This window comes from Trametes versicolor (assembly GCF_000271585.1).
Source record: "Trametes versicolor FP-101664 SS1 unplaced genomic scaffold TRAVEscaffold_11, whole genome shotgun sequence".
Lineage (NCBI taxonomy): Eukaryota > Fungi > Basidiomycota > Agaricomycetes > Polyporales > Polyporaceae > Trametes > Trametes versicolor.
Genome location: NW_007360331.1, coordinates 403,156 through 425,740, shown reverse-complemented (window position 1 = coordinate 425,740; position 22,585 = coordinate 403,156). Strand labels below are relative to the sequence as shown.

Genomic DNA, 22,585 nt, shown 5'->3' with positions numbered 1-22,585 from the left:
AGCCTCCTCAGAGCTCGCGAGATATGTCCCGAAGGGCATGTCGGCGACCAGTAGCGGGGTGTGCGAGGCACGCGCGACCGCGCGCACGTGGTGCAGCATTTCGTCGAGGGTGAGGCGCGTGGTGTCATCGTAGCCGAGACAGACCTGCGCAAGCGAGTCGCCGACAAGAGTGACGTCGACGCCTTGCGTTTCGCAAACGCGCCCGGTGGGGAAGTCGTAGGCGGTGAGGACAGTGATCGGGGTGCGCGCAGAGCGCAATGCGTGCAGGTGTTGGAGCGTTACTTTCTTGCGCGGAGGAGCTGAAGAAGTGGAGTAAGTAAGCACATCTTTCTCTTGTCCTAGTCCTCCTGATGTCGGATGAGAGCAGCCTAAGTGTGTGCCCAAACCGCCAGATCGACAGACTGCGTTCGAAGCGTGTCGTAGCACTAAGGCGTCGGTCACAAACTACGCGCCAGACGCGCACGCATGACGCCGGAACGCTCTAATGAACGTTGTACCGGTGTTATGGCGCTTTAGAAATGAAAAGCTGTGCATTTGTTTGCGCATAGGGAAGCACCACGAAGATGTGCCGGAACGATGCCCGTCTCGCGACGGCACACGACAGGGCGTGGTGAGCCATGAAGCCTTCTAGGTTGGCCTGTGCAGATAACGAAGGAAGGCAGAACGGTTACTCACCTGAGCCGTATATCGCACGTTCTTCAGGGCGGTCGCTCATCCATCTTCGAGAGCACCCGCGATAGGGGTAGGCGTATGCCGCGAAGTCGACAAGCGCCGCCGGACGCTGTATCCGCTTAGCCGATCTCAGCATCGTCGTCAGATGTATGTTGTGGTGGTGGATGAAGAGGCGATGGTGCAGATGGGTTGTATATGGAGAACCGCGATCAGGCTGTGTCGATTTTACATTACGGGCGGGAAAACTGGGTTTCCGGGCGAAATCCAGGCGGACTAAGGGGTACCATCCAGTGAGTCGTGAGTTCTGTCATCCTCAGCGGTAGATCGTGCAACTCCGAGCCCCTTGGGGCATCCTGGGGCGCCGATGGTGTTGCCCATGGTCCGATGGGCCACAATATTCGCTGTGAGTCAATTTCTCCGAGTCCGAGTCCATCGCGGACGGACCTCAGTTTCGCCGCTTATGTGTGCTCCCGGGTGCCGGCTTGGGTGATATTCATGTTAGAATGGACGCTGTCGCGTGGTCGAGGATGATGCGACGATCTGCAGGTGCATAGGGCGTCCACGCGCAGCAGCATCGTACGAGATGACAGTCCAGAGCAAGGACAGTGGGAGCAGTCGCGGGTGTTCCGAATTCGTAAAGGCTCGAGCCGCAGGTGCAAACATGATATAAATCACACACCTTTTCACCTTGCGCCCTTATAGCTCAGTGGTAGAGCGCGCCACTCGTAATGGTGAGGTCGGTTGTTCAATCCAGCCTGAGGGCAACGTTTTGCTGCTTCGAGCTGTCTTTGCGCGCCGACCGGCGACTCAAGAGTTATGACCAGCTTCGCAGGATCCGGAAAGACTGACTTCGAAGCTTCACTCACTTCCTTCCACACCCTCTAGTACTAGTATAGAGAAGTTGGGATCCACTCTTTTCTAGCGCCAATACGCTCGACAAAAATCATGGGGTTTGGTCTGACACAGTGGTGCTTACAGGTATTCGCATGTTGCCAACAGACGTCGATGGTGATCTTGAATGGTGGAGGACAGTTCGACCTATACCAACTCTAGCTCGCCGGTGCCCATTCGCTGGGGGCCACGACCCTACTGCGGTAGCTTCTACTCGATGAACCTCTCGCGGTCAGCTGCTCATGGGATATGTCCTTTTCAGGTTCCACTCAAAGTTGCCCTGGTGAGAGTCTAGCATCCATTGATAGACTCCTCAAACCACTTCGAGCTGCGGCAGGGGCATACAAATGTGCTGCAGTACCTGACTATCGCCCTTTTAAACAACCTTCAGAGAACATATCTTGCCATCATTCGTCACCCTCGTACTCCCTGGTTGCAGTCCTAACTCCTCGCTACTTTTCTGAACACCCGGTGAGTAACTCTGACTGTCATCTCAGACTTATATTGATGACCTGATCTCCCTCAGTAGAACCCATCTTCTTGAGTACCTATGACTACTACGAGATGACCGGACAACTCGCATCCTGTGACGTGCTTCTGATGGTCATGGACCTCTCATGCCCGCGCACCGTTGCGGCGATGATGCGGACTTGTCGCGCACTCTACGACGACCCAAAGGGCCCATGGCTGCTACCACACGACGGCGTCACTCTTGCAACGGACACAGAAATCCTCTCACTTTCAGCCTTTATGTTCGCGGGTCCTACCACTGCGCGCTTCAACTTCCTACGTACACTCACCGTTGCGGGGGGCGACTTTCACGAAGGCGCTGTGGGTGCGCTGACCGCGATCCTCACACACGCGTCCCTCAACATTCATACGCTGATTATCCATGATGCGGAGAAGATCCTTGGCTGCGACGACCTCGTGACGCTCGCCAACATTGACAACAACCTGAACCACGACACATCGCGTCCCAAACCATCTCTCCTCCGCGCATTCTCTACTCTCACCACGCTCAAGCACATCACGATGTCCTCCATTGGCCAGAATGGGCGCAAGCTTCTGAGCCTCCTTCCATCTGGACTCATATCCGCCTCTCTCACGTTTGAGCCTCTTGGCTGGGGGCGGGCTTCTCCTGGAGAAGCAGATGCACGAAACCCAGCCGTGCATCTGGCTGGCTCTGCGGAAACTCTGGAGGTACTCGAGGGCTCCTGGTTCGATGCGGCGCCAGTCGTTGGCCAACATCCTATCGTGTACCCACGTGTGCGCCGCCTCTGCGCTAGTTACAGCGCGCGAGATGTTGTGGCCTTGGCGACCGTTGGGTACGCGTACATATTCCCAAACGTCGAATTCCTCGCGCTCACGGCCCATTGGAAGCCACCCTCTTTCGTCGACGGCCCACACTATGCTACACGCCAGGCAAACCGTAGGCACCAGGCAAAGTACGGCGGCTGGAGGCAGCTGCGTGTCGTCGAAGGTGGGATCGAGGACGTGTGGGCACTTGGTCTGATGCGCCATGTGCGTGTGCTGCGGGTGATGGGGGGCGTTACACCGGACCGGGCTCCGTTGTTGCAGGAGGTTCTGGCGGACGTGCAGCCCGCTGAGCTTGTATTCACCGCCACTGCCTATCATCTCTGTGCAACCAAGAACTTACCGATATGGTCGGTACTTCGATGGCCGGTGGCGCGTTGCATGCAGACACTAGAAATGAATATACGTTTCGTTCCTCAGTCGCCCGATAGCGCAAACCCCTTGGAAGAAGTGAACCTGGGGGACGAAATGGTAAGTGCATCAGCCAAAGCATATGTTGCAATCTGCTCACGTAAAATCGGCCTGGGTAGGAGGATATTTTCGAGGCATTCGCGGCGGCCAGACTTCCCGAATTGCGCACGCTCAAACTCACCCTTTCATATGCACGCCGCATAGTGTCGGAACGGCGAGGATCGTGGTTGTCACTTGCAGAGTCTTACCTCAAGTACGTCGACGAGGACCAGTGTGCCGAGCGCCTCAGGGAGGACATTCCATCTCTGGAGAGTGCCGTGGTGAAAATTCTCAAGCAAGATGGCTGACCGTGTACAACGCTCGGGTGATGGGTCGCCTGTAGATTTATGCTGGCATTTGGGCACATATATGTTGCATTTTTTCTTGAATACGGTTTAGTATGCTCCTGTTGCCATCCCTTCTCACCTGGCCATCTCTGACGATCGGTCTATGTGATTGTTTATATGTACTCCATCGCAAAGTGTGCTAAGTAGACTTTCGTCTGGTGGTCAAGCGCCGTGGCATATCTATATGTGCTTTCATAGCTTTCGTAGTGATATCTCGGTATCCCCCATTGATATACATAGGAGGATTTCGATGCTAATCTGATGCAAGTGCTACATAGTGAGATTGAAGCCTGCTTTGGTGGTCAACGGGCATGGGTTTAAGAGGTCATATCTGTTGGTCGGCACACGAACTTGAAGTTGGCGCAGCGTAGTCCTGCTGCAAGATTGGCGGTGGCAGGGGGCCGACCTTGGAATGAGGGGAGTGTGACAGTTGGTCACAGTGGCACTTGGCTCGCGAGTCGCGGTAGGTCGCGGTCCGGCAGCACAATTGAACTTGTCTTCAGCCACCATCATCTCATCCCGCCGACGTTCTCGAACCTCTCGAAACGATGCGTACACGACGAAGACCGGTGCTACAGGACAAGACCCCGGTCAACACACCTCAGAAGCCTCGCGCACCCGCTAAACCACGGCTTGTACCCATTGTTGAAATCAAGACGAGATTGCGTCGCACCGGCAAGGTCAAACAAGCAGACAACGAGCATGAAGCAGCTGTGGACGCTGGGGACATTGGAGGTGCGCTTATCACCATTTAACACGCGTATGGACCGCTCCAACGACGCGCGACATGCCTAGAACACGCCCCCGAGCCCGAGGAGGTTCCTGTGGCTGCATCGAAGCCTCGTTCGCCGGAACCAAGAGAACGCACGCGTCCAAGCGCGACAGCTAAGGGCGCAAGAGGGAAGGGAGCTGGAGCTCGCCGTGGGGATGATGCTGGCCGCCGTGAGTGCCCCTACCATGTTCGCTATGGAGTTCAACCCGATCTTATTGTTATAACCCAGAGCCGGTCTCTCAGAAAGAAGGCGCTGCGAGACTAGCGGATGGCGACCACACTGGCAAGCGTAAACGGACGAACGCTCAGGAACCCGTGGCTACGAATGCAGGGGCCACTGCAGGTACGTCTTTTGCATAACATTCCGTGCATGCGACCTACAACACCGCGTCTGTTCCTCCAGGCGCTGTCCCCAAGCCTGCAAAGATTCGCAAGACTGTAGCTGCAACAGCAGAAGCGCTTGAACCGCAACAGAAGCTTGCTACACGTTCCAAGCTTACACGGGGACGGAAGAACGAAGATGTCGGTATCACCCAGCCGACTACTCGTCGTAAGGCCCTCCACCCATGAGGATTGGTACTCTGAATTAATGATGTGGACCTAGCAGCGGATATACAGAGCCCAACAGCTACAAGACGTCACGTCGAACCTACTGGCCCTTCGCAGAAGGGTAAAGCAAGGGCAAATGACGACCCAACGGCGGCCCCCGCTGCAAAGGATACTCACGCATTCGACCACGGCGGCGGTAATAGGGCACCACTACGGCATATTTCGCCAGCCCCCTCTCCTACCGCAGGTCGGAAGGTCCTGCCAGTTCGCCGACGAGAGCCTCTCCAGCCAACCTCCGTACCCTCACCCCAACGAGCTAGCACACCAGATACCATCCCGATCGCCGATGACGATAGCTCCCAGTCCGACGCAATCAAGGCTATATTTGACACACCTTCCCCCGCGCGCATCATCCGTGCGCCGATCCCGGCCCAGTCCACACCCATGGGCGGTCGTCTGGAGAAGAAGTTTTCCCCTCTCCCTCCTCTGAACGTCCGTGGGCGCCATCAGAGCAGCATACGACGATGGAATCACGGGGTCTCACGAGCATATTCTCCTCTACCGCCTTCATCCCCTCCGCCTCCGACGCCTCCAACACAAGAGCCAGTTGCAGGAAGCTCTCGTCTCCAACCACCGAGTCAACCTCAGCCTGAGGAGGACAACGACTATGATATGGAGAATGAACCCGCTCGCGGGCCGACTTATGTCCGGAAGGAGCGTTTGAGCGACGACGATCCGTTCGGTATCCTCGCAGCGGAGAAGAAGCTCAAGGCCCTACGTGCACGCCGCGCCGCCATGATTGAATTGTCGCGAGCACCTGGCGTGGTTCGCGCACCGCTCGGCACGTTGGCTTTAGACGAGGTGCGGTCTTCGGACGTCCGTATTCCTGAGCACCTCCCGACACCCTTGCCGTCTGATGATGATCACAACATCGACGACCTGTACCTGGACGTCGACCCTCGGCCTGCACGCATGGTGCTCGACGAAGAGTATGATGACGAGGAGGATGAGGATAAGGAGAACATCCCCACGGCGGACTACGACCTGAACGAAGACAAGGAGAACCTTCAGCCTCCCCGCCTCTTTAGCAAGAACGATAATGAAAGCGAACCCCCCTCTCTTGACCTCTCCCTCGATGGCAACTCGGACGCAGAGAACGGTCCGCTACCGCCGCTCGGGGAGGCCTGCGACCTTCCCATCGCCCCCCTACTCGCCGCGTCGGCGAAGAAGGGCCTCACTACTCTTTTCGAGCCATCCTCATCGTCTGCAAGCCCTACGCACGCCTTGCGCACGCCCCACAAGCATCGCAACGCCCACCAGCGCTCCCCTCTCCCGACCCCTAATTTCTCCGACACGCCGCTCACCGCGAGGTCTACCGACCGGCGCGACTCGTCGCCCTCACCTGTCAAGCCCTCCGTCGCGAGGGCCGGGCCATCTGTGGTCCGGAAGCCCCTGGCACCCATCGAGATCGAGGTCGATGACGCCCTGGCAGATTCGGAGGAGCCCCCAAAGGTCGCAGGCAAGAAACGCACGCGCGCACAGGCGGCAGTGCTGAGCGGGAGCGACTCAGACCCACGCGCGGCCGTGCGCCGACTGGAGAGCCTTCTCCCGAAGCGTTCCAAGACCCGTGTGGCGGTGACGGCGCGTGGTGCGGCTCCGAGCAGAGGGCGCGGTCGCGGTCGCGGCGTGGCGGCGAAGGGAAAGGGACGAGCCGCTCCCGTGGAGAGTACGTCGGAAGGGGATGTAGAGAGCGATGCGGAGGAGAGCGACACGTCGCCACCCAAGGCGAAGAAGGCGAAGACGACGCGTGGTACAGGACGCGCACGCGGAACGAGCAGGGGCCGCCCGCGCGGTCGCGCCGCTGCACCCGTGAGTACGAGAGGTCGTTCCGTCGCGCCTGCGAGCACGAGGGGCCGCTCCGCTGCTCCTGTGAGCGCGAGCGGTCGCCCAGCGAGCAAGCGCGGGCGGTCGACGTCGAAGGGGAAAGGCAAGGAGCGTGCAGAGGAGATCGACCCCGAAGAGGATGAGGTGCGTACCGCTATTTCTCTTATGTGCTGCGTGCGGGTGCTGATGGTCTTTTGTGCTGTGCAGGAGCGTGCGCGCAAGCGCGAGGAGCGCCTCGAATACTTCCGGCAGCTGCAGGAGTACAGCATCGAGAAGGAGGACGTCTACGTGATCTGATCTGCCCTGTCGTGTCTTGTTTGTTTTCGCGCTCTTTTTGATTGCTCTCCCGCTCTTATCCCGTATGTGCAGCGCGTATCGCGGACGCTACGATCCACTTTCCTTCAGTCCCATACGTTGTAGTTTATGTGTACGAATGGCGAATGCTCTGGTGTTCCAGAGCTCAGTACTGCAGTAGTGGCGATTGATTATGCCCATGTGTATCGTTATAGTTATGTTTTACGCCCTAGTTTTGTTCACGTACATCCTATCGATTAGTTGTGCTCGAGCCTGCGGGCAGGTCGTGTGCACTCCTCGCACTGGCATGGGATACTCTTTGGTGAGTACATTCTCGGGTTTCTTGTGGTAATGTGAGGGTAACTAGGGCAGTCTGTACTTGTGGGAGTTCTGTGCATCAGACCGCCGAAAGGGCGATCTTATGGATAGTCCTTTTCCAGGAGACTAGTGTCCAGTTCGTCGCACGTTATCATGCGAATATCTCCCGAAGAGAATTTACTGGGTATCTTGCACACTTCGGTATTCTTGTCAGGGCGTGATGTTCAAGAAACGCATATCCTGCGTACGCGCGCGGGACGCTCTGCATGTCCTTCGACGCCCTGGAATTCCCGGTTGAGGGTTGGTACCCGTAGCCTGTATGGAGGCCTCACACTCTCCGTACATGCTAGGGGGACTAAGGTGGATCACTTCACGCGACATACACCTTCATCCGCGCAATGGCGGCCCTTCCCAGGTCGATAAGCGCCCAGAACTATTGTGTATGTCTCCGTCGTTAGGACCAACTCAACGATATTCCAGACATTTTACAGCTGTGAATTATTTTTCAAGGGGGTGTACATAGCCTCTCTGTTCTGATTTCCAGAACCCGGGGCGAATTTAGGGCCGCTGGTTTGGTGCGCCATTGACTCTAATGGCAAGGACGCACCGCCCATGCTTCTACAGTCGACATATGCGCAAAGACAAAGAGCACCTTGTATAGGAGGTTTGCTATTTCTGGCTAACGCTAAAGTGTAAAAGTCTGTTGCTGACGGGAATTCTTCACAGTTCACAAGCACACACTGTGTCACGTTGATCCTCGGGTTACAACTTCACCGATGGTCTCATTCCCTCCTACAACGGTAAATCAGCATTGTGTGACAAGGTTTCTCTAGCTTCGCTTCCTCCCCACGATTTAAGCAAGCCTCTATAATCCTTCGCCTACCGTCCCCGCTGCCCAAGAAGCCGCCACGAGCCTGTATTTCGGTCCATGCAGTACGCCCTGCTCAGCCTCCCGCCGTCTTCCTGAGACAGAAGCACCTACTGCGTCCGCTTTTTCCCGTACGCCTACACTTCGCTCGACGCCACCAACGTCTCCCGCTCAACGTTACTGGCTCACCGGCTCACCGGGGGGCGCGCCCGCGCCCGCCTCGTGTGCGCCGCCCAACGATGAGCGGCCGCCTTCTGCCCTCTATGTGGAAGGAGAGCGTGTCTGCTGTGCGCCGTTATCTCATCTCTGCATGCTCAGCAGCTTGCGTAGGCGAATGTTGGAGGGGATTTAAGGCTTGAGGGGGGCGCAGATGCTCCCTCACTCACTGACGAATGTCGCCCTCCTCACGTCGCTCACACCTCATCGGTTCCTCGCGCAATCGTTCGGGTCGTGGCACGTCTGGAGGGCAGACTTCGCATCGAAGGTCGGCGATCTGCTCTTATTGAAGCAATAAGATGCTGACGCCACATCCTTGTTGTCCATAGTCTGTACCCCGCGCCTGCGGAAGCTAGCGACCGTCGCCCTACTCGAAAGCGAAAGCATTCACTCTTCTCGAAGATTCGGTCCTTGTTTCGCAGGTTTGCGGACACTGCTTCCCCTGCCAGCTACCAGAGTGCGTACGTTCACTCATGATTCGCATCCACTTCGCTATACTCATTCTCTCGTCCTTCAGGCTCTCCCAAGTCGTGTAGTAGCGATTTGGGTCGGCGGTGGTAGCGAACATGTCACTTCCGTTCGCATCGAGTGCGACACGGGTGACATCGTGCTCCCAGCTGCCTCACGTCTCAGCATGCTCTATTGCAATCGATGGTTGCTATGGACCTGCTTATAGATGTGTGGAAGTCTGGTGGAGCGCAGAGGGTGGGTGCAGCGGATCTCTCGTGCTCGTTGTTCTGATTCAGGACTGTCAAACGCTTCGGACGTTCTCCCATTTACTTTAGTTCCGGTATAACTTCTCATGTATATAGCGTTATTGTTTGTTACTTTCGGCTATTACGGCTCGTTTATATCTGCACTGTTGTTGTCTATCTCAGTCTTTCGCAGGATCAAGAAGCTCTGGGTTCCATCAAGCGCTCTTCGTTGACAGGCGCCTACTTTTGTCTTTTCATCCCCAACTCCCACCTGCCAACATGCATCGTTGTCTCCGCGTTGTGGATATCTTCTACTACATCCTCGAGTTCGTCGTTCTGGAACTCTGGGACGAGGACGACCTATGGAAAGGGTACAACAGCTACTGGGTGGGCAATCCTACGCTCGCGGCCTTAGCCCGAACGTGCCGCACCTTCCAGGACCCGGCGCTGAACGTATTGTGGCGTAACCAGCTAACACTCGGTCCACTGATAAAAACCCTTCCAAAAAGCGCCATAAATGAAGTAATAGAGAACGGCCTCCCAGAATATCTATATCATCATCTGGTAAGTAGAGAATGTTTCTTGTCGGTCGCACGTATTTCTTATCTTGCTTAAAACATGCACTCTCCTCTGCCAGAGCCTCAAGCGTCCCCTGATGGACTCAGATTGGGCAAGGTTCGACTCATACGCGGCACGAATAAAGAGTCTGGGCTTTTACCTTGTAGAATTTGAAGATCAGGAACAACACTCCTGGGAGCAGGCCCAGCTTCAGGACAACAGCGAACGTCCCGTCTCACGGGAGGTTCTTGCACAACTTGCCTTTTATCGTCGAAGGCAATTCTTGCTTCCCAACCTTGTGCGTCTACGCTGGACGTACCTTGATATACGCTACATTGCGTATATTCCCATGTTTCTGGGCCCGAACCTGACGATGCTTTCCATCGCTTTCCATCCCCCCGACAATCGACGCAGCGGCGATGATTGCACCCCGGAGATGTACGAGGAACTAGCACCTATATTAGAGGTGCTAGTCGAGGCATGCCCTTCGCTGAAACACCTGGAAATCTGGCCCGAACAAGAGGACGATGTGACAGAGCTGAGCCTAGTGTTCGCCTACGGGTGCCCGCGCCTCGAGGGGTTCACCGTTGCTAGCCCATCGTTGTCCAAGGATGTCCTCCTGCTCCTCGCCTCGAAGCCCCTTCTCCGCAACTCTTTCCTAGCCGCTGACGAGGAAGCCGTATCAGAGCTGCAGTTGCTAAGGTCGGAAGCCCTCCGTTATCCCTTCCCCTCACTCGAGAGTGTGTTCATTCTCACCAAGGCACTGCCCACTGGTACCGAGCTGGTCAAGTTAATGACCACTTGCAGGCTCCGCATTTTCACTCTGGATTTCGAAGTGCGCACCTACCCGAATGAGGTTGAGGACCTCTTCACAGCGCTACGAGAGCGATGCAACAAGGCGACGCTCCAGGTCGTCAACATCATGACGCGCGCAAAACTGGACTGGTCGCTCACCTCGGAAGAGGATGCGCTTATCATCGACATCATCAGTCCCATACTCGACCTCTCGGGTCTGCGCATCTTCAAGATCGACATTCCTCTAATGGGACACATCAACGACGAGGAGCTCATGCTTATGGCCGATTCATGGCCTCTTCTCGTCGACCTTCGTATCCAGGAGTCTTGGGGGTTCAACACGGCGTCTGAAATCACCTGGTCCGGAGTCGCCTACGTGGTATATCGCTGCCCACAGATTATGCACCTCTTCGTCGCACTGGACATGGCGAGCGATAACATCGAGGAGGTAACCGGCAAGCCCGACTTCAAACCCGCCCCGTATCTACGCCACTTGCACGTCCTGGACTCCGACTTTTGCGACCCCGAATTCCTTGCACGTTGCGCGCACAAGTTATCCCCGGTCATCGTCGAGATAATAGGATACGGCTGGCACGAGATCAACGATGACGGAGAAGACCTGCCGCCCGCCCAGGACCCTGTTGCGTTCTTCGAGACCGCCACAGAGTTTCTATGGCAGATGCAATTCCCGGACCGCAAACGTGAGTCTGATGCCCGCCTGTCGCGCGCTTTCATCTCGCTAACAGTTTTCCTCACAGGACGGAGCGAGGCCGAGGACATGAACCCTTGGGGCGTTAATCAGATAGTCGAGCCTTGGGTTACCGGGCCTCCAACCTTTACCGTGGTTGAAGATGACGACAGAACACCCCTTATACCCAACACAGTTCTTTACCTGGATTGAAGAACATGCGATATCGTATCAACCCACGCATTTCCTGCGTTACGGCCCACACGCCCCTCCGACTCAAGCAAGCACATCTGTTCTCGATTTCTACGCGCACATCTGACCCGGAATCCTGCGTCCACTTTGCTCAAGTTGAGTGCGCAGATCCGACTCGAGATGATACCCTATGTTTCGGCCTGCTCTCTTTACCTCTCTACTCGGAACACCGCCCTACTCCGAAGCATTTTGCTTATGGATGTGTCTCACAACGACGGTTTCTTCACCGAACCGTCTGTGTATCTCATTCTCCATGTACTATCCTATCGCCGGTTGCTTGATACCTTTGCTTCTGTTCTCGAATTTGCGATACTGCCAATACATTGCGCTCCATTGTACGCATAGTTTCGACGCCTATATAGTTGCCAAGCATGTACGACAGACGCTGTGCAGACTCCCGACGCCCGATGCCCCATTCGCGACCAGGACAAGCTTAAGGTCTTCCGAAGAAGTCGGACACACATTGCATCCTTGAGCAGCACTGCGGATAATTCGAAATGATTACCATTGAGCACTAATGAACGTTGGCAACCGGCTGCTTTAATCCGGAGCTCTCGTCCTTCCTCCCGGTAGACAGGAATGTCTATCATTGTGAAGTCTAGACCAAGTCTCTCCGCACTCAGGCCGCCTTCAACGTCCCTGTCAATATCCGACTCCCGAGACTACGGCGGGTCATAGCCTCACGAGTACACCGCGTACTCACATATTCATTTCCCCTATCAGCAGTGAGGCCAGAGTGGCAGCCGACCGACTCCCACACGGATGCAAGGCGGCCACATACCGTAGTCTACAGGACAGCGCGTAAAGATGCGCAGTGCACGTCGCGCAACTCGCTCGCGCAGCTCTTCCTTCAGTCGCACCAGCAAAGATATTCTTGCTATCACCCCCGCGCAGCCGTTTCCAATCCCAGAGCCAGAGACCAGGAGCGCGCGCCAGGGACCGGCGTACGGTAGCCTCATGGAACGCGAAGCTTCAGCGTTCATTCTGTGATCCGCCGGCGGGGGCGAGCATCCGCGAGACGAAGCCCTCCCAGTCCCCGCTTGGCTGTGCGCCCTGTGCTGCAGCTGGCACGGCGTATTGGGGACAAGGGCGGACCCGGGTAGGAATCCTGCTCGATGGGGAGGCGGCGCCCGGCGGGAGGCGCGCGATGAAACTCGGGTCTGTGCCCGAGCATAGAGTGGAGATGTACTGCGTTATCCTGGCGCTGGATGCAGTGGTCAATACTACTGCTCGAGCTTGATCGTCTTACCCTAAAGGCGGGAACACTCGTCTAGAGCGCCATCTACACGTACCCAAATCTACGTTCTGAAGTTCGACATTCATCGCACACTCACTATATCCCAGGCAGATTCAGCAGAGACGGTGCGCACCTTGGCAACAACTTGAACAGCTGTTATCGCCGCATCGCGCCTGGTCCTCGGCGAACATGACTCCAGCAGAGTACTGCAGCAGCCGCGAGCGGGGTTCCATCACGCGCCCTGTTCTCGTCGGTCCCTTTCGAGGAGTCGCACTGTCTTACTCCGCAGCGCCGCCGCGGGGCTGTTCAGTCGCCTTTGGAGCATGCGCATGAGCGGGAGCATAAGCATTATTGCCTCACCGCGTCCGCCGGGGCCCTGATTGGTGAGCGCGAGTCTCGCTCCATAGGAAGGAAGACCGGTGTCACGGTGTGGAGGACGCAGACATCGGAGACGCGGTCGTGACTTGGGACGGCAGCACGAGCCGCGCGCACTGCTGTAGGCTGTAGCCCTCGAGTAGACCCGCCCCACGAGGCTACTCACCGCCATCAGCACGCTAGTCCACCCGAGGGAGGAGATGTCGTCATACCTTGCGCTCTCACCGTTAGCCGACGTCGATTCGGAGCATGTTCTCTTGGTCCCTCCTGTCGAACAAGCAGCGTCGGGGCGGGACGCGCGGGTGGCTTAACGGGGTTCTCGCGCCGCGCCAGAGAGACTTCCATTGCCCAGCCCGCGCGCAGGATCGAGCCCACCGCGCCTCCCAGCCTTCCAGGGCATCCTCAGCTTACGATGCACTCGCCTAACTGGGCATGGTCGCCTCCGCGTCCACGAGCTTAACCTTCTCCCACTCGCGAGCCGGCCTGGAAGCTCGTGCGCCGGCGAGTAAACGCGGCGCCAGGCCGAGATGCGCGGTGCGCACCGTCGATGGCTTGCATCGCCGATTCGCGCTGGGGGCGCTCAGGCTCATCGAGGGCGTCCGGATCAGGGACTGGGATCTGCGCCCACGAGGGTATGGGTCGGGAGATCCGCCCGCGTGTACTGGTTTGCTGGTGCGTTGGACGTGCGCATTCATAAGACTTGTTGATGTCGGAGATGTTTGCGCTACCTAAGTTTGGAAAGTGAGATATGATCACTGGCAAGACTAGCATGTATGCGCATGCCTTTGCAATGCGCCGCCTTCCCGATCTAGCTGGGGCGCGAAGTAGGCGATAAGGCCGGGGGCCTGGACGCGGACCTTTTAGGCTGAAATGCAAACTTATGGGTGCTCGTGGCGCCTTGTAAAGATGGTTAGAGCGAAACAGGAGCTGAAACAGGGAGCGCGGGACTTACTCGGACGGTATTCTGTTTCTTGCGGGATATGGTACAGGTTCCGCACGCACCATCCCCTGTCTACAGCGGGGGGAGCTGGAGAAGGTGCGTCCGTGGGCATTGGCATAGGTGGAGGAGCGAAGTTGGATGGTTTCCGAGGACGAGGAGTAAGGCTCTGGACTACGTGGGGATGGGAGCGTCGCAGCTTGACGTGATGTACACCGATAGACGTACGACGAGTGTAGAGCAAGAGTTGACTCAGCTGAACATGATCATCACGAGAGGCTTCGGAATACGATTGCCTCTACACTGCAGAACAAGGCGGGCAATAAGCGGGCGTAGGTAGGACTTGACCGACTGTCAGGGCAGACTCAGCTCCCAAGCCCGAGCACCGTGATAAACACAAGCAACGTACGGGACATACGTTCATGTTGCGGTGCTGCTCGTCCCAGCCACTCGGCGCCCTGTGCAAGTGATTAGATCAACAAAAGAGCTGATTCAAGCGACACCGGACTTACTCGGACGAAGATCCGCTGCTTGCGGGATACTGCACGGAATACGTATACACCATCACTGGTTTGACATGGGCTCAGTGCGGAGCTCTAGAACTTGCGAGCATGTGCATCGGTGTAGATGGAGCGGCGAAGTGGAATGAATCGCGACGAGAATTAGGTCGGGCTCAGGCTGGGTAGGGACGGGAGTGCTGTCGCTGGACTTGATGTATGCCGCATCTACGGCAGATGATAACCTCCGTGGCAAAGAACAAAGCGATAAGCGGGTGTAGGGAGGATATGGCCGGCCGGCTAAGTAGAGTCAGCTCCCAGGCCCGAGCAGTGTAACAAACATGAATAACGTACAGGACATACTACGTTGCGACGCTGCTCGCCTTAGCCACTCGGAGCGTCTGGAGCTGCGACGCATATTTGACATGCGCATTTCTTCCTAGCGCGGGGCCACATTGTCTTTGGAAATCCTACAACGCATATAGTCGAATCAGGGTGCATCAGGAGCCGCGTAAGTAGGTGGTGCACCTCGCACATCCTCGGGTGGTAGTGGCTATTCTGCGAAGCTAGCATGAAACATTTCATGTCGGCCGCCGTGCGTTCGAAGAGGCAGTCGAGAGGGCTTACCGGCTGACACAGAGCACATTTTACAAAGCTAAGGGGTATCGTGCCTTGGGCTGTCCATACCAAGCGGCAACACTGTCCCGAACCAGGGGTTTTGCCGAAAGGTAGCTAGCTCATGACTCGATAGGTCACCGCCCTCCTCACATCGACGCATCTGGAATAAGGTCGCCAGCGAGCTCCCGCAGGTCGGAAGCCACCTGCCCAGAACGTCGAGCGCGTCCCTCCGCCCACAGGACGCGATTAACGACCCGGACACTCGCGCAAGATCCCGACACACTCTTCGGCAACCCAGATGTGCCCGACGTCAACGCGTCACCAGCCCGCCCCGATCGTCCGAGGGAACGACGACGGGGGCGGCCGCTGGCAGCAGGGGTGCTTAGCGTGAAGTGCGCTGTCGCAGCGGGTGCGCGGGAGCGTCGCCGCGGGACCGAGCACTGCGCGCGTATGTGACAGAAATATACGCATGCGTGGCGGAGTGGTGCGCCGGCGCGAAGAGCGGCGGGCGCGACTCGATTTAGGCACTGGCGTCGGCGTGTCACGCCCTCCGCGTCCGGCCACCCCGGCCGGCCTGCGTAGGAGGTCCCCTCGTGCGGCCGGTGGCGTGTCCGCGGGCGCTCCGGGGATACGAGGACGTCTGCTGGCATGGCGTCCTGCTGGAGGCTCAGAGTAGACTCGTGCTGTCCGGAAACGGCGAGAAGAGCGAGAAGACGGGGCGGGTTGTTCTCGCGGGCGGCGCATCACGTCGCAGCGCGACCTCCGCTTCCTCGAAGCCGTCGCGCACGACGGGATCGCACTCGGGAGGAAGCGCGAGGAGGGACCTAAGTGCGCGGCGAGCTGCCAGTGGGCGGAGTGGGCAGGGTAAACGTGTGGAAGATAGTATATTGAGGCGCGTGGATGGTAGTGGTTGGTTGGGGTTTGAGCGACGGAGAGGCCTGCGGAATGTCGGCGATGACAGGATGCGGGCGATGGGCGAGCGTAGGGCGGGCGGGCGTGGGTGCAGTCGCGCAAATACGGGTATACGTCACCCGTTGCGCCTGCAAAGAGCCAGTGAACAGACCAGGTCAGTGATTGCTGCGGACCGTGCTCCAAGTTCGCCGAGCGTGTGCGCACCTGTTTCTGCCCCTGTTCTGGTCCCACCGCCGTGCACTGACGAGCATTGCGTAACAGCATAGAGTTCGGACAGCGCGTTTCCTGTCAGACCGTCGTGCCGGCGGGAGAACGCCCCAATGGCAACTCCCCCGCCAAATGCGTCGAGCATCTGACAGAAGCTCGATAGCCTCATGGTCGACTCCTCGGCGTCCGACGCCAGACCTGCGGCGCCCAATCGTATCGGGCATCTCCAGTGCCTCCGAGCCCGCCCGCGTCCGACTAGGGGACTTGGGAGGGGGAGAGGGGTGGGTCGTGGATATCATTGGGTGTACGGTGGCCGTCCAATAAACGTCGATGGGCGTGGGCCGGACGTTGTGGCGTGCAGTCGGTTCGGGAAGGCTTCTTCCCCCGGTCGAATATATTCCGAGTCGGGTTGGCTGATGCCGTACTGTCCCTGGGCGCATGCCACTGTCTGTAGTTCTGCAGGCAAGGAGAAATCGTCAAAAGGAACATACAGAACGTGTGGAAACGAGGCCGAGAAGAGACTGTACCCAGCGAACAGAGTAACCCGGTTGGATGCGTACACCCTGGCCACAGGTAGGAGGCCGGGGCGGATACCTGTCGACACACGCCATCCGTCGATTTCGACATGCTTCCGAGTGCAATGTATCACGGAGGACGCCACGGAAGGTGCTGGAAAGCGGTGACAATGTCGGTCCCGCACCATGGCTGCTCTCCAGGAGATTCCTCCCGCGCGGCGGGATCCTCCATCGACTGGTGAATCCTGCTGGAAGGAGTTGTACTCACGATAAGCCACGATTGACCGTCGCGCACGCACCGTGTCGAGGATCCCGGCGCACCTCGCGGATTGCCAGCGCCGTGTTTGGATGCACGTTCACCATGATTTCAGTGCCGTCGTTGCACGGCGTTCTGCCATGTTGCCACAGCTCTGCATAGTTGCCGGCCGGGAGCGTGCACGTCCCGACATGGGAGTGTCGGCGTATTCCAGGCGGAACGCGCTGATTGCGACGTAGTAGGACGAAGTGAAGCCGTGTTGGGGGGCGTCCGACCCAACCGCGATCGTGGTTGCGGCGATCTAGAGGGACCGGGGTCGGGATCCTCACGGGAGGGGGAATCGTTGCTCTTCGTGGATGCAAGTACGCCGGTGCGGAAGGTCCCCACGACGTTGGGTCCCCATTCCGGAATACCCTTGTCTTGTATGCCTACACGCGTCTTGCACTCACAGCGGCGAGGCCTTGTTCTGACACGCGTGCGACCCTTCTGTGCTTTTGAGAGATTGGCATGCCGAAGGCGTATCGCAGCCCACCCCCAACGCCGCCCAGCGGTCTATGGCGAAATGTCTGTTCCCAAAGCGGCACCAGGGCCATCACATCGGCGTTCTACGTCGGTGCCAGTCAGTGGGCTTTCACCATCTGAATTTGGAGCGCAGACGGGATTCGACAGACCGTAGTGGGCAGCGCCCGACGCGTTCGCGATCTGCAGCCGCGATCTGGGACTGCCGGAAATCTTCAAACGACCTGGGGGTGCCAGTGCCACGACAGCGCCGCTGCGCTGAGTCAATCTGGACGCGTTGATTTCGTCTTGCGGGCGTTTGGTAGGTGGCGGCTGGCCCATATGGACTGACTGGGCGTCGCACGAGTTCAATTTCCGGTGGCACGACTCTAAAAAGGCGTATATTTTCCTGTTCCAATAAAACACGTTAGTTTTCCGTATCATCGCGGAGCCATTTGCGCTACGTAGGACTGCGTGGCGACTTGCACAAATACCGCGTCGTACTCACGATTATCGAGGAGCAGCTGACAAACATGCATTGGCAGCAACGTTACAAGCGCCTCCGACACTCCCGCTCGCGGGAACAGCCGGCGGTACCACCCAACTAGGCGCTGTCCCCGGCAGAGTCCGCCTTTCCTTCCTACCACGATGCACCTCCCTCCGGCGGCATTTATCTCAGCGATTCGCTCATACCATCGCGCGTCAACGCGTCATACGCGAACTCACCGTCACATCCTTCTCTAGCAGACTCGCGGCGGCCAACTTTTTATAGAACTTGTGGCCTGCGGAATCTAAGGGAGCGCACCCCCGGCGTCCCGCGCTGCTGCGTTCGCCGTTCGGGAACTCAAGAGACCCTGCGCGCGGGAAGTAACGAGTGTGTACAATCAGCAAAGATGGTATGCGGAAGATGAACGTTGAACCTAGGGCGAGGGAAAGAACGCCGCCAGGTGGTAAGATTCTATCTGCGAGTGGTTTATCCCGTGTCAGTTGCTGATAGAGACCCTCATCTGCATCATAGACAGCCCTTCGAATTCTGTGACGTCCGAAAGGTGTGTCCACATCGAATTGGCCGCGGCCCTCGAGTTCGATCTGTGTGGCCCGCACACCGCAGTGGCACGTTTCAGCACCGCATACCACACCCGAGGAGACGGGCGATCGCGCACATCCGCCTGGCGAATTCCAGTGCTCCTGCGCATACCCGACGACCCGTGTACATGTGGACGCGGATCTAGCCGACTGCGGCGACTCGGAAAGTATCTGGGGCGATACGCCGAGGTACGCAACATGCCGTATTACCGCGCTCAGTGCCCAGCAGGCTCTCATCTCCTTTCCGCCGCCGCTGTTGTAGGACTGTGACATCGCCACTTCGTCATAGACGCCTGGACGTCTTACGAGCCACCCCACGCGGCACACCAGCGTCGTGAAGTGACAGAAGCGCCACTCCAGGCGTCCCGCGAGCATGACGAGCGTCTGGGCCCTGGGCCTGAACGCCGATCGAGGAGGATAGGTATCCGGGTAGAATTCTATTGGAGAGCTGGCGCTAGCGATCTTGTGAAGACGGCCCCGAAGATAGGTCCTCCATGTGAGTGCCCCGCGTTCTTGACGCGCACAGGTGGAGTGCTCCTGACGCAAACGCCCTACAGGTGTCTTCTCCCTCGACTGGACTCAGGCGCGCGGTGGGCGCGTCCCGTTTCACGTGGATCGTGTTGGCGTCTCTGCAACGACGCTCGGTGTGCCACCGCAGCCCTTACGATGTGCCCTTACGACTGGTCCTAGGTGCAAGGCTTCTTCGAAGGGCGTACCTGCGCATTCACCAACTCTGCCGCGCGCGTGTGGCGTGCCCCCATTCCGAACGTCTCTGGAGCGCATACCGGCCGTTCTGCTAGCAGGTCTTGGGCGGTACTCGATCTGGCGACATCCTCATTGGGTAGTCGCTCTCGCCACTGGGATGAATTACCTGCTCGCGGCTGAAATTGTGACGCTGGGCGGTTTTATCCGGGGTTCCTACCTCCGCGGCCATCTGACTATGCTCGCATAGCGCGCGACTCGCTGTACTGTGTACTCACACCCCGCGTTCGTCGGGCTGCTGGCTGCAACACGCTCTGCGCTGACTAGCCACACCGCCGTACATCGATCGAGTTCTTGTCTTCTCCCTGCCCCCAACCAACAAGCATTTTCTCTATATCGATATGTTCCCGCCGGGTACACTACGGGCAAAAGCCCGGAAGTTACCTCTACGCCCGGGCAGCGGGCCGCTCTACGTGCGCCTAGGAACGCCCGCGGCGAGGCGAAAGCTTGTCGGCCTTTCCGTTCTCGTCTTCAGCGTTCTTCTTACCAGTGGCGCATTCTGCGGTTCTGCGAGCCCCCCACTTGGCTCGCCCCCGTCCTTCCTTTCCCACCCGTCATCGTCTCCTTATCCGTCCGAAGAAAGGGGCATCGCGGACCTGTATCTACATCGAGGTACGCCGTTGCTGCGTAAGTCGACCTTGGGCTTTATCCTTGACTCATCTACCCAGGTCGTGCACCCACGCCAGGGGGGCTGGTGTGTTCGATGTCCCATGCGCATGTTCCGCGGACCCAGGGCCCTCAAGTAGCGTCTTGTCCAGATACGCGCAATGCGACATCGACGTCGACGCTCAGGCTTCTCCCGGGATTGAATAGCGCGCCGTGTGCCAATGGGGTGCGCTGAACCTTGGAACCTTAACTTTACAATGAATCGGGGGGTCCTGGGACATCCGGCAGGCCCCCGCGCCTTCAGCGCTCCAGGCCTCCAGGGCGCGAGTGTGTGTGTTTGGGTCTGCACGTTTCACACGGCGAGGGGCGCGGACGCCAGGACGGGCCAGGGCGACGTCCACGGAGTACCATGACGCTGGCCGGACATGGATGCGGGAGCGCACGGTCTCTCGTACATGGGCGCCCTGCTGGTACGCGCATGATTTCGGCGATGCCGTACGGGCTGGTCACACGCGCTGACGATGGTTCTCGTACGTAGGTGTGTGGTCGGATATCTGAAGGCTGCTCGTCTTCTGGTGTGCTAGGGGGTACGACTGCCGATCGGCCGTGTATGGAAAGTCTTCGGACGAGCTGTGGCCTGCTGCCCTCTATGTTGGCGCCGGTGTAGTGTAAGTCCATAGCACACTCACGATGCGAGCACATGCAATGTCGTCTCACGAGTATACCACAATGTACGTGTACTCACAGGATCACGCTGGCCCCAATGAATACCTGTAAGGCACCACGAAAGCACAACCACGCGCTGTCCCTTCATGTCCCTCATCCAGGCGCGGCGACGTCGCAGACGCACCCTCACGCGTACGTACGGCTGGCCAGTCGGGTCTGCTCGGCACGTTTACCTCCACGAGCCTGGAAAGCGCCTCCTCTGTTAGTCTTGATTACGCTGGTGCGAACCCGCGAAGCCCGTGCACCCTTCTCTAGAAGCACTCGAAGCCTGCGTGCGCGAAGCCCTCGGGCTCGCCCTGTTCGGGCAGCCCGATTGCAGCCGGGCGCGATCGCTTGCATATTGTGCGTGCAACCAGTACTAGTGGCTCTATTAGTGGGGCAGAGGGAATTGTTGCCGACGGATAGTACTGAAGGGGCCGTGTGCGGGGTGGTGTGGTATTGTATGCGGGTACAGAGTAGAGCTGCCGGACGCGAGCGTCTAAGAGGGTAGGTATGAAGCATAACGTACGGATGCAGTCACGAGTTTTGCGCAAGGGGATAGCCTGTACTGGTCAGTCTTGAAATATGCCACCAAGGCCGCATGCCCATTCACCGGCCTCGAGAACGGTTGGCGTGCATTTGAAGTTAAGGCCGTGGGCCCAGAGCACATCCCTTGCACAGCTGGCCGCTTCGCGAGTTCCTGTTACACGTAGAAGTCAACACTGACAATGACGTCCTGCATGGGTGGGTCCAGAAGAAAGGAAGAAGGGAGCGTGCAATATATCCAGATGGGTGCTATTACGGCATATTTGCGTGTGCACGCCACGATGGGTGCGGCTCGAACTGGACACGGTGTCCGCGTGCATATCCACCTCCGAGTATATAGCTCCTAGGTATCAATACTGCGCTGGTTAATAATCCATGGGAACACACGTACATGTCTGGCCTCATGAGACAACTCTGCCTGGGTGTACGCGTTCTACTGTCTCGAATGGGAGGACGTCGGACCGTCCCGGGCTGCATCTCGGTTCAGCGTACCTGTGTTTCGCACGCGAGGACTTCGCACGGGCCGCGGCGGAACACGCCTCCTTGAACACCAGTAGGAGGCGGTGGGATTACCTCGGATGCAGCCTGTACGGCGCGGTAGAACAAGGTCGGAGCCTCATGTTGCGGAGAACGGTGGGAGACTTTGCGGGGGCTACACATTTGCTCTAGGCAGCAAGTGTCGAGCAAAGTAAACCTTGCCGGTAAATTTGAGTCAAGAGCAGGAGGGATACAAGCGGTCTCAGGACGGCCCCCATCGGCACTCACTCTGTTCTTCTCCGCTGGTCAGGAGCTGGTAGCTCCGAAGGGATGCGTCCCTCCGGGTGCAACCCATCCGCAACTTCAACGATGCGGCATCCCGTTGCTCTGGTAGAATACGTTAATGATCGCACCGCATAACCGTGTAAATCTCGACCTACCGCCGGTGTATGCGAATTACACCCGCTTTCCAATATTGCGAGGACGCCGGACATCGTATATCGGCCGACTCCGCGAGCGGACCCGTGCCCTGCCACGCGCCACTGCAGCATAGCAGTCGGCATCCGGGAGCGATCGGTGCTGTAAGCGATGCGCATCATGGACTAATAGTATGCGACGACGGCATCAGCAGGTACTCCAGACTCACCAGTCCAACCGCGGTGAGGCCGCACCATGAGCACGGCGGGCGAAAATCCCGAGAACGTAACGGCCGCCACGAAAGATACCCTGAGGCGGCCCATGCGCACATTCTAGTGCACGATCACATTTACGAGTTAGTCGCGTGGCGC

General features: G+C 58.0%; 3 protein-coding genes and 1 non-coding gene across 4 annotated transcripts; all 4 read left to right on the top strand.

The window, feature by feature from the left end:
• Window positions 1-1,364: 1,364 nt before the first annotated feature.
• TRAVEDRAFT_t193 lies at window positions 1,365-1,436 on the top strand. Its single transcript has one exon. It is a non-coding gene; the product is annotated as a tRNA-Thr (tRNA).
• Window positions 1,437-2,127: 691 nt separating this feature from the next.
• Window positions 2,128-3,635, top strand: TRAVEDRAFT_51667 (uncharacterized protein; the record flags this gene model as incomplete). Its single annotated transcript, XM_008044519.1, has 3 exons — window positions 2,128-3,231; window positions 3,298-3,348; window positions 3,408-3,635. The coding sequence occupies 3 exons, from the start codon at window positions 2,128-2,130 to the stop codon at window positions 3,633-3,635; spliced, it is 1,383 nt and encodes a 460-aa protein (XP_008042710.1).
• A 565-nt stretch (window positions 3,636-4,200) lies between these two features.
• Window positions 4,201-7,405, top strand: TRAVEDRAFT_60525 (uncharacterized protein). The gene is made up of 6 exons (XM_008044743.1): window positions 4,201-4,409; window positions 4,470-4,616; window positions 4,676-4,789; window positions 4,850-4,996; window positions 5,051-7,023; window positions 7,087-7,405. Exons 1-6 carry the CDS (start codon window positions 4,223-4,225, stop codon window positions 7,174-7,176), a joined length of 2,658 nt encoding a protein of 885 aa, XP_008042934.1. The 5' UTR covers window positions 4,201-4,222; the 3' UTR covers window positions 7,177-7,405.
• Window positions 7,406-9,549: 2,144 nt separating this feature from the next.
• Window positions 9,550-11,524, top strand: TRAVEDRAFT_23186 (uncharacterized protein; the record flags this gene model as incomplete). The annotated part of the gene is made up of 4 exons (XM_008044345.1): window positions 9,550-9,834; window positions 9,908-10,568; window positions 10,704-11,324; window positions 11,382-11,524. The coding sequence occupies 4 exons, from the start codon at window positions 9,550-9,552 to the stop codon at window positions 11,522-11,524; spliced, it is 1,710 nt and encodes a 569-aa protein (XP_008042536.1).
• Window positions 11,525-22,585: the final 11,061 nt, after the last annotated feature.

What these genes read in the sequence shown, in the direction of transcription:
- TRAVEDRAFT_60525 (XM_008044743.1), top strand. Translation starts at nt 4,223, where the DNA reads ATGCGTACACGACGAAGACCGGTGCTACAGGACAAGACCCCGGTCAAC. An exon ending in GAATGCAGGGGCCACTGCAG is followed by an intron (nt 4,790 to 4,849) that starts GTACGTCTTTTG and finishes CTGTTCCTCCAG; the next exon opens with GCGCTGTCCCCAAGCCTGCA. An exon ending in TCGACCCCGAAGAGGATGAG is followed by an intron (nt 7,024 to 7,086) that starts GTGCGTACCGCT and finishes TGTGCTGTGCAG; the next exon opens with GAGCGTGCGCGCAAGCGCGA.